The sequence below is a fragment of the Lygodium microphyllum genome, chromosome 17, assembly GCF_053477565.2.
Source record: "Lygodium microphyllum isolate KBCC chromosome 17, Lygodium_microphyllum_v1.1.10, whole genome shotgun sequence".
Classification (NCBI taxonomy): Eukaryota; Viridiplantae; Streptophyta; class Polypodiopsida; order Schizaeales; family Lygodiaceae; genus Lygodium; species Lygodium microphyllum.
This window is the reverse complement of record NC_141151.1, coordinates 22,387,699-22,399,102: the sequence shown is the minus strand read 5'-3', so window position 1 is coordinate 22,399,102 and position 11,404 is coordinate 22,387,699. Positions and strand designations below refer to the sequence as shown.

Here is an 11,404-nt window from a genome sequence, read left to right as displayed (position 1 = left end):
CTTCAATAAATTTCATTGGTTCTATCCTACCATTCAATAAAAGCTCTTGGGAAAATTTTGAGAAGCTTTTTAGAAGGTTCAACTAGTCTCAAGAGTCTACAATGTATTTGAAGTAGACACAAAATTTTTCTACCTCACAAAGTTGCAATATAGAATCGATGTGCTAGAGGACATGTTGACACCTAATTAATAACAGTCCTCTTCTTATATTTTGGATAGATTTTTTGTAGGACATATCTACACCTAATTGATCAAACCTAGTGGAGGATAGATTATAACTATATATGCTTCACACGACATTGGAATAGCGGGAAGTATTTAGGCACAAGAAGCTATAATATTGGCATTTCATCAAGCTAAGTTCATAATAGATCTAGCGGTATTCTATTTGCTATAACAAAGTTGAAATTGAAAGAGCTACTTTAGATATGTCATATTATCTTCATTTATGCATGTTGTAGGATGCAAATAAGTATATACTATGACCTAATATTTGCATGCTATTTATTGAAAATGTGCTATTACCCTCATTTCTATATACTCCTAGGCAAAAATAAATAGATATTTTAAAAGATTAGGCATAGATTGAAAATAAGGTTTTCTAAATGAACAACTTTGGGAGAAGGTCAAACTCTAACTTAAATCAAGCAACCTACAAGATTTAGTTAACACGAGAATGGCCCTTTTTGGTGATATATGTGGGCTAGATGGGCAAATTTTGAAGCTCACTAACCTACTTAAGACTTACCTTTGAGGTTTATTTTAAAATGTAGGAATTGTATGGCCTTTGGACTTAGGACTTTGGGACTTGAATGGATAAAGTGAACTAAGAAAACTCACGCCTTGCCATTGGATGTTTAGGCTCTTTGTAAAAAGCTAAGTGTAGTGTCCAAGCTCTAGCCTTGATGCATTGCTAAACCGATGGTGTACATTGTTTGAATTTCACATATGATAACATATATACCATTAACATTAAAGAAAGGAAATATATGAATTTACCAAATTAGTTTAGATGGTAGAAGAAAAAACATTGTGTCTAGATAATTTTGCCATTTGTATTCAAAAAAAGAAAAAGATGAGTTTATCGATTGTATCTACATGGCAAGAATGATAAAATTGAAGTTTTCTCATTGGAAAAAGAAAAAAAAAGGAACTTCCAATTGAAAATCTATTATCTACAAAATGGTTAGGGATTCATCAAATTGATCACTAAATAGACATAGTTGAAGATGTTAACAGATTTCTATTATTCCACTCTATGTTAATGGGAATATATATGGCTTGTATTTTAAAGAGAAGTTTTAGGTTAATTAACTCTTTCAAGCGATTTGTTTAGGAACATATGATAGTTGTGAAGATGTGCAATCTTCGAATAATTAGTTTTTGTAACATTTTAAATCAAGTATATTATGTTGATTATGTTTCCTTAAAATGACTTTTGTAAGCTTCATGCACATAGTATGTGTATTTTGTAGAGAATCCAAATAGCCACAATGTTGGCTTCTCGTACAAGCTAGCATTTGAAAAATACCAATTCTATTTTGATGGAAAATTCAAAAAATAAAGTTGTACTAATTTATTTAGTTGTGATCATATTCTTTGCTCGCTCTAGAGAATAACATAAGAGGGCACACAATGTTTAAAATTGGCACATTTCTCATACAAGATGTTAGAGACATTGTTAAGGGTGTGGGCCTCTTGCAACCCAAGTATTGTGCAATTTCTGACCAATACATGCTCAATCTTTGGGCATGAAGCTAACTTGATTTTCAGATGTAAACCTAGTTGACTATCTATGTCTAGCAATTTGCTTTGCACATATATTAGTGTTTTGGTAAAGAAAGTATACAAGCAATCGTGAGCTTCAAGTAATTACATGCATGAAAGGCCATTCATTGTAATGCTTTGTTATCATGTTTTTGCCCACATATCATAAAATAGGGTAAAAAGGCCAATATTAGGGTTTGAATGTTTAGTCAACAAAATGGGGTTACAATATCAAGCTTTGAAAAAAAAGAAAAAAGCCACCACAGTGGTGAACCTTTGTCATGCATGATAATGGAGAAGACCAATGAGTTGAGGTTTAAGACTTTCAAAACAAACTATAGTTAGATCACCAAATTTACAAACATGTGCACTCGAACTATGGCCTATACAAGTGCAAATACAAATCATTTTTATACTAAAAATATTGCTACCAAAATCTTTGTTATTCCCACCCTCCCTATCTAGGGGGGTGGAGGGTTTTGGTAGTAGTCTTAAGAGGGCTTTCCTATGATTGTGTTTTAAAAGGGACATGATAAAGGCATTAAAGTTTGAAACATACAACACAAAGTTTAGAAGCACCTTTCCATGCCGTTAAGTAACAAGGATGATGAGTTAAATGGCTAACATGTATGACATGTTCTTGTAGGTGATGAGGGTGAGGCTATCTAGCTTGTTTCATGATTTTTGATAGTTTCAAAAAAGAAACAAATTCCTTCACAAACTCATTATAGGAAGGGGATAGTTTCAAGAAAATCCACACTTTTGGCCTCGCAAACTCATAGTGGGAAAGTGGGAAAAGGCAAACTCGTAGTGGGAAAGTAGTGACCTCAATTTGCATTGACCAATGAAAAGAGCCATTGGAGCCAAACTTAGGGTTCATGGCTACATCATAGGGAGATCCTCACAATTTTGAAGGGATAGATTAACAACAAAATGTAAGAGCTTAAGCATTTGTTTCTTAAGACTCCAATGCTATGCAAGGCTTCTAAAGCACTTTCGAAGCAGTGTAGGCATTTTTATTGTGATAATGATTAACTAGGCATTTTTTTGTGTATAATGTTTAACTAGGCATTACGAAAGAGTAGATAAATACTAAGGCGCCGATGAGCTTCATGAGGACAGAGAAATTCCTAACCCACAATATGTTATTGCATCAAATCTAGAGGCAAGAATAAAGAAGCAAGGATGCCACAACTTACAAGATTGGGAACATAATGGTCACTTTGCTCATTTTAAAATAAAATAAGCCTACTTTTAAATAAGCTTTTGCTCATTTTAAAATAAAATAAAGCCTACTTTTAAATAAGCCCGACAGCCTGCAAGAAGAACTGCGATACTGAAACGGGAATTGCAGTGGATGAAATGAATTGATTGCATTTGCCAATATCCAACTCCTTTTTGCGTCTCCAAAGCAAGCACGCTGCCGCAGCACAAAAGTGGAAATGTCGTTTTTATTTGGACGCGAAAGTTGTGGATTTGTCAAGGTTTTACCAAAAAAGGGTTGGTGCCCTGGACACCCCCCAGAGGAGAGAGGGACACACTCCCATCCTCATCATCATCATCATCATCATCATCAACAAGCCCTCATGCAGATCTTTGGTTTTCCCCTTCTTCCAGCATCTTGCTTCACACGCAGAAAAACAGTCAAAGCAAATCCACTACCATGGACAAAGCGTTTTGCTTGTCTGGCACTGACAAGAAGCAGCCTCTGTCAGTCCCTCTGCCAAAAGCAGCTAGCTGGCACACACACACATATATATATATGTATATATATCTCTTGTTGTGCTTCCTTCCCTTTTCTTTGTCAATGGATGAAATATACATTCCCATGTTTTTGAAAAAAGAATTATTCTGCTTTGAGGAAAGAATTGTCGCCAAAATAATATTTTATCCTTTTTTCGGGACCCATGACACAGAGAGAGAAGAGAAGGGACGGTGGACCCCCCCCCCCCCCCCCCACGGGGGTCTCTCTCACACGGACAAAAAGAAGAGGAGAAAGACCGGCACGAGCTCGGCCATGCGTGTGCCCCTGCAGAGTGCTGACGAGTCGGAGCTGGCGGCGAGCGGGGAGCGAGACGGAGCAGCAGACGGTAGGCCTGGAGCCGCCGCCATATTTGGCGGCTCCGCTAATTGAGATGGCGGAGAGCTGTACGGTGGCGGCGCAGTGACGTCGAGTGGCGGGGACACCTGTGAGAGAGGGGGCGGTGGCGTCAGGCGGGCGGAGGAAGACCTAGGCGGCTTCGCGCCGGCATCATCTCTGGCGGTGAAGTAGGCCTTGGGGAGAAGGACCTTCTCGATGACGAAGATGGAGACGGGCTTGTCCTCCATGACGGTGGCCACGACCGGCGCCGCGACGAAGCCGGTGTAGATGGTGAAGACGCCGTCGACGCTGGTGACATTAACGGTGAACTGGCCGGCACCGCCGCTGTGGGGGTCGGACGTGGCGACGGTGGGGGCGACAGGGTTCTTGAACTCCTTGAGCGTCCCGAGGGCGTAGTAGGCGTTGAGGGCGTGGTATTCCATAATCAGGATCTTCTGCTGAGCTGTCAGCTTCTGCAGGGTCGAGGACGCCAGCTCAGCGAAGGCGTCGTCGACAGGGGCGAAGATGGTGATGCCTTCCTTGCTCTCGCTGTCCTGGAACGTCTGGTCCACCTGCGTCGCCTGCAGGAATGCCACGAAGGTGCCGAACCTGCCGGCTCGGACGAGCGCGTCGGTGATGTTGATCTGCGGGTAGGGCGGCGGCGGGGAGGCCGCCAGCTGGGGCGGGACCAGGACCCTGTCCACTTGAAGAACACTGATGTTGTAAGGGTAGAGCGCCAACGTGGCAACGACGGTGACGTTGGGCGGGGCGTGCGGGAAAGGCAGGCCCACGCCGACGTGGTCCGCGGGCAGGGGGGTGAGGGAGACCCAACCGAGCTGCCCGGCGGCGCGGCCGGTGGTCTGGTAAAGGGTGGTGACGGGCTGGGTGGGCGGGCGGGCGCGCATGTCCGGGAGGTCCATGTACTCGAGGAGGACATGGTAGCGGAGGGTGTCGGAGATCTGTTGGGCAGGGATGCCTCCGCCGTTGTACCCGCCCAGGAGCGGCTCCACCGCGCTATCGTTGGGGGCCAGGACCGTGACGGACGACCGCGCGTTGATCTCGGCCGCCACCGAAGTCGACGACAGCAGGCGGTTGAAGAGCGAGAAGCCCGGCATGCGCCCCAGTATCACCGTTATGTTTTGCTCCGGGTCCACCAGCCCCCCGCTCTGCCTCGCTAACAACGCCAGCGCCACGCACAGCAGCAGCAGGCGAGGCATGGCTGCCTACCCTAACCTCTGCGTGCGTGAACAATGAATGTATGGGTGGATGGATCAGACAGAGAAGCAAAGACACTTAGTCACAAGCCACAGAGAGAGAGAGAGCCCCGCGCCCCCCCCCCCCCCCCCCCCAATGTATCCGTTGCTAGCTGTAAAACCCTGTGCCTTTCATCATTTCCTATCCTTCCAAGTTCCCCCCCTTCTCTCTCTCTCTCTCTCTCTCTCTCTCTCTCTCTCTGTAGTGTCTCCCCTGCCTCCGGACTCCTCTCTTTATTATGTATATATAGTTTTATCACTTGTCACGCCTGTGTTCACCAGTGTACCTATCACTGCTCCGAGAGTCCGAGCCTAGTTCCCCCCCCCCAGGGGCCGGGGCCCGCACCCCTCGGGCCTCTTCCTCTTTTCTGCCTCTTGGTTGCTTGTCTTTCTTGATTTAATTAAGCCTTCAACCCTTTTATGCATCTCTTCCAGCATAAAGTATAACATACAAAGTATAATACCACCTTTAGTACCCTTAGCGTCCTTGTTTATTATTTCTTATTATTCTCAGGTTTAAATTCCTTTTTTAAAAGGTAATTGCGATAAGCTGTATTCAAAGGTGAAAAAGAAAAAAGAAGGGTTTTTTACAAGAGAAGGAGGCCACAAATCAGCTCGACTCCAAGATGCATATGCCACATTCCTAAGGGTACATTCTGGTCCCAACAAGGGGGACATAAGAGGACTATAACCATTTATTTGGTTTGTCCACAAGTAGGTCGATATCTTCCTTGTTACATCATATGGTAAAGAATGTCTCTCTATGCTCCATCCCGAGTCAACTTTCCTCACGTACCTTGAACTTTTTAACAGTTATGGACTCCTCTTCATTCTTCTCTCGATTCACCCTCGTAGCTCCTTTGCGATCATGTCTTGGGAAACAGCAACATAGAGCGAGGTCTTCATATTAGAAAGGACGAGGGCCACTTCCTTGACTTTTCTGCTTGAGAATAGCCTCCTCCTTCTTCTTGCTTAGCTTCCATGGAGCACCCTTGGTTTCGCTCTCAGCTATTCTCTGCACCTGAGAATAAAGAGGGGTAGTTCAAATCCTGACCAAGACTTTTTCATTTCTAGATAGCTAGAAATTCCAAAGACAAGTCACTTGAATGCACCATAGAATGCAGCCAATTCAAATACTTTAGATTCTCAGTACACCCGATGAAAAGGTGGGGTATTGTTACTTTTTCCTTGCTGCATCTTGGGCATAGGCCATTACCAAGGCATCCTAGATGCCTTTTCTTGGGTCCACACACTCTAATGTAGAATTAACAACATCAATCATTTTGGGTTGGATACAATTTGGCTAGATTTGTTGGAACCTATGATTCCATTGCCTTTCACTCCATTGAATAAGCCACTTGCTATGCAGCTTACAAGTCAAATACAAGTTAGCGGTGGGAAGGTTAGGCACGAGAAAAAACTTTGCTTACATTATCCAGTAGAATCTGGTAATACTAAATTTAATGTTACACTTGATAATTTTCGGGTTCAACATGCTTTTCTATCATTTAGTACTTGCAAATCCAACTCATTAAGCCTAAATTTTTCTTTGAGCTCTCTATCTTGTAGCCAACGTTTATTGCTAAAATCCCAAATATCCCTCTACGTTTTAACCCCCCTTTCCTATTGTGTCAAGCAATGTTTTTAAAGGACTCCTCACCTACCAAGGCCACCATGGTGCTACACCAAATTGAGTCTTTGGCCGCCCAAGTTTTGTCTTTCAGCTTCCTAGGAGGTACCAGCCCATTGCTTGTATTTTTGCCAGACTTCCCAAATGCATTTAATTAAAGGGGATGCTCTCATGGGGGAGAATCTAGTTATTGAGAAAATGACAGTGTGAATAAGGAGTTTGATTAGTCTTGGTTAGTGCTCTAAAGTTACTCAGATTGTGTAGGAGTGGGATGGCCCAAGTTTCCTCTTGGTTAAGCCAGTATCTGAGTATCCATTTGCTAGCCAATTTATCGGCCATGTTGTGTATGCTCATTATCCCTAACCCCCTTGTTTGTTTGGCCCTCCTAAATGTGGTGGAAGGCCAAAGGAGGCGTGGATCCGAGGATCGTAGGAAGAGTGCCAATGTCGATGTAGTTTGTCAATGAAGAAAGCCAACCAAGGAGCAAGACCCCCTCTCGATAGAAAAATCCGATCAAACAGAAGCCCACCAAAGGGCAAACGAAATAGAGAGGCCTTGAATGGATCACGCTAGAAAACTCTAGTTGGAGATGGGTCAGCTAAGCCTCTAACCCAACTATGAGACGATAGTAAGGAACTATCAAAGGAGCCATAAGCTGCATAGAAACACTAGGGACTAAGGGCCAAGCAACAGGGGATAATGGCTCGATGATGAAGAAAAGGGGCATCTGCATAAAAGTAAAGTCCAAAGTAGACCAAAAACCTTGAAGAAACTCCTCATGATCTTAGGAAGGCCCATATGAAACACAAAGGGCCAAGAAATCCACAATCACATCACCAATATCATCCCCCTTCGAAAGGAATGGAAGGTACAAGGGAACCACTAGAGAAGATGGGATGGAACTTATGGAAAAAATGATGCACAATTGGGAACGAGTACAACTATAGAAAGATGCCTTGGAGGGTCCTACACAAAGGAAGGGGAATGGAGCATAGATAGCCCCCCCTCTTCAACCAACTTGTCACAAACTTGGCTTCGGTAAAAGAATCCTCAACAAAGATGGCTGGCTTAGTGAAGACAATGTGAGTCCCGAGTCTAGGAAGGCCATAAACTCAGAGGAGAGGGAAGCCCAAGTCATCGGAAACATGAAGGGCCTAAAAAACAGAGCACGATGGATGGTACATTAGAAGCAATGTGCCAACACCACTAAGAGGCATCGAAGAAATGTTACCATTAGTGATGATACCCTCTGATAGACGGAGAACCTTAAGGAGTAACAAATCACCTTAAGGAGTCATAGGAATCGATCCACCACTAGCAATGAGCTTGTCCTATACCCACATGTCCTCATTATGATGCACACCCTACTCAAGCTTGTCCTATACCCATTGAAAAAATGACATAAGCATGGCCATTTGCACGGGCTCCGCAAGAATCTAGCTCACTATGATGCACACCCTACTCAAGCATGAATGGGACTAGCTCCTCCCAAGTGAGAGTCTCATGGCTACAAGAAGTGAGAAGACTAGTGTAGAATACATTATATGTCAGTGTGATAGAATATGTGAGAGAAGTATTTCAGCTAGGTCCTCCAAAGAAATGTCTATACCAAGGAATGAAAGCTCATCATGAATCTCCTCCATCATGGGATGGGATCTCTCATCATAGGGGAATTTGCGATGACAATGAGCTGTTGTAGCTTCAACTCAAGAGTTAAGCGATGCCCAAATGTTTGGATTCAGAAGAGATATGACAATCTCCTCCAAATCTCTATAGCAATGCAGCGGAGATGTCTAATATATACAAGCACAAAATCTGTACAACTCATAAGGAGAGAAGAGTGGGATGTGGCATTCAATCGATCCCATAAAGTTGCCAAATCTGCGGTCATCATGAGGATCCATGGTAGATCGGGGTATAGGGATTGTAACAAAATCCCAAAAGTTACAATCGTCGAGGAGACTAAAGTGGGAGCTCATGCTCATCTGCCAAGACCCATGGACTGCTTATTGCTTCAAGCGTTTCAAGCAAGCACAAATGGCTATCTCTCACCTAGTTGACGTGCCTTCAATCCTATAGGGGTGTATTGAGCTTACCTTGATGCCAGAATGAGTAGCCTCCTCCCTCAAGGAATCCGGTAGCTCCGCGATTCAAGATGCGAGCTCAGGCAACCTCAAGCCTCCACCTCCAAGCTCCATCCTCCATAGTCGTGCACGAGATAAAACAAGAGAAGAGAAGAGAGGAGATGATGGAGAGCTTCTTCTCTAAGATTCCTCACCCTCACATACTCCCTCGCACTCTCACACTCCCTCTCTCAAGCACACACAAGCAAGCAAGAAGGGGAGAAGAAGAGAAGAAGAAGAGACCACTTTAGCCTCACACCAAATAATGAGCTTCTCTTTCACTTTTTGAGTTTATACACAAGCACTAAATCCCTTGAGCACTCATCCCCTTTTTTACATGACTAGGCATCTTGCCAAGGTTCTCTTTCCCTATTCCCTTCTAGTTGCCTTATCCCTTCACCTATGCCCATTTAGACTTCACAATTTGCATAGGAGGGAGCCTAGTGCTCTTTTACAAAATTTTAGTGGTGCCCTTGCATTTTAAGATGTGCCTTTGTCTTCAACTTGGCCTTTGAGGTCACCCTTGCGCTTTTGGCATTTCTTCTCTTATTCCTTTTACCACACTACCTTTTTTTATATTATTTTATATTTTTGAATTTTTATTTTTTTAAAATCTTGCATCAAGTTGACATTGCCCCTCTCCTAGATGAGTGGTAGTCCCATGGCCCTTGCGGGTTTGAGAGCTGATGAGGGTTTGGTGATTTGAAGGGAGGTCGTGTGAGTTAATGATGATGGGGCCTCATGGGGATTGGTCCTAGGGAGAAGCTCATCACATGATTAAGGTGGTGGAGGCCGAGAGTGGATTGAGTGAATGAAGGGGCTTGCGAAGTTGGTGGTTTGCAATATTTGTATTTACCTGTACAGAAAATAAGGTGCACTACCTGAGGGATGTGTCTACCTTTCTATGTGGTGTATTGTGCTCATGCTAGTGGAACTAGGATTTGGGTTGAAGCTTGGGTGTTGTCCCACACTTGAGGACCCAATTCTTGCCTAAGGGGGGTGCAGTGAGTTTGGCTTAGGAAGACATGTCTAACCATAGGCGAGGGTGACCTCCCTAGGTAGGTCCTACCCTTGATGTGCCCTAAGCATGATGTGGGGAATCAAAATGGGCTAGGGGGTTAGGGATGAAGCCGATCAATAGAAGCCATTGGATGCACCTAACTTGAGGACCCCTAGGTGCAGTGATTGTGGCCTACATGTAGTGAGATGATTCGTTTGCTTTCTCCTTTGATTTTCTTCTCGTAATCTCTTATTCTTTTCTTTTTTTTGTATTTTCTCTTCTTCTTCTTTTTTCTTTCTTTCTCTTTTTCATTTTTTTAAAATAGATGAAAATCTAATCTTCATCATCAGGGTTATGAGACGGAGGAGTTGGGGGGACTTAAGAGATTTGTTAAGGAATCTCCAGCTTTGCATGTATCCTATATGGTTCATTCGTGCATGGCGAGGAGTAGTGGAAAGAAATGGATGATTATAGTGAGTGCAACGGCTATCATTCATATCTTCTAAGAGAGCTAAGAAAAAAGAGGGAAGGATGGCAACTTGCATCATTAGCCTAGTCATAGCACATCTGTCTATGCCGTTTGGATAAAAAAAAGAGTGGCAGTAGGTGGTACTCTTGTGATGTAGGCTCTTGCTTTAATAGTACCCTAAGTAATGTAAGATAATTACACATAGTTAGGAAGGCTGGGTCTGGGCATGAAGTGAATTAGTTAAGGAAGTGGGCTATTGAGTCATATAAGTCTTACAGCGTGAAAGTGAGGACTTCCCTTGGCGTGGTGACATTGACATTGTATATTCTAGGGAATTCATATTGACCATGGATGTCTGGATTGTAATCGACTCCTACCCTTCTTGGATATGGTATGAAAGTAGGGTTATTCCTTTCAAAGGGTAGGGTGTTACAAAAAGACATCTAGGCATTTGTGTTGCCTTTCCAAATGTGCCTCCTCCACTTTAGTTGGCACTCATAGCCCTTCACTATTTTGGGCACTTCATAGACTTTGTTTTCCCAGTAGTATGGAGCCTCTATTCCCCACTGGGTAGGATTCTTTTCTCTCTCAAAGGTCCACCTATTTCCCAACCTCCTTCCGACATTGATCACGTCTTCCACCACCTTGGTTGATAATCTTGCTCAATGCGCTGGGGAATCAAAAATCAAAGTCCAATGGTTCACGGTTATTCTCTCTCTTCTCTCAGAATATGAGTTCAACGTTATAATTTACGAGGAAGCAGTCTTCCCTCGGTGAGATAGGCGCTCTATTGGCACCACTGTTGGCTGGGCATTCAGCCTTCTTCATGCTTGCTCTAGCACCTGCTTTCTCTTCTTTTTGATCTTGGCTTTCCTATTAGTAGGGGTGTCCACCTGCTGTTGCACTTCAGGTCGTGGGGAAGGAGGTTGTGGGACTATCTCCTCCTCTTGTTGTCCCATTTCAAAGTGTTATGCCTCTTCCTCCTCCCTGTGTTCATGTGGTGCTCCTTTGATGAATCCCAGGGCATCCACTTCTTGCATCATCAAGCTTGCCCTTAGCAAATAGTTCCTCTGGTCTTGTAG

General features: G+C 43.7%; 1 protein-coding gene across 1 annotated transcript; it reads right to left on the bottom strand.

Moving 5' to 3' along the window:
- Positions 1 to 3,125: 3,125 nt before the first annotated feature.
- Positions 3,126 to 5,167, bottom strand: LOC148021677 (fasciclin-like arabinogalactan protein 4). Its single transcript, XM_087697165.1, has one exon. It carries the CDS (start codon positions 5,062 to 5,064, stop codon positions 3,739 to 3,741), a length of 1,326 nt encoding a protein of 441 aa, XP_087553291.1. The 5' UTR covers positions 5,065 to 5,167; the 3' UTR covers positions 3,126 to 3,738.
- Positions 5,168 to 11,404: the final 6,237 nt, after the last annotated feature.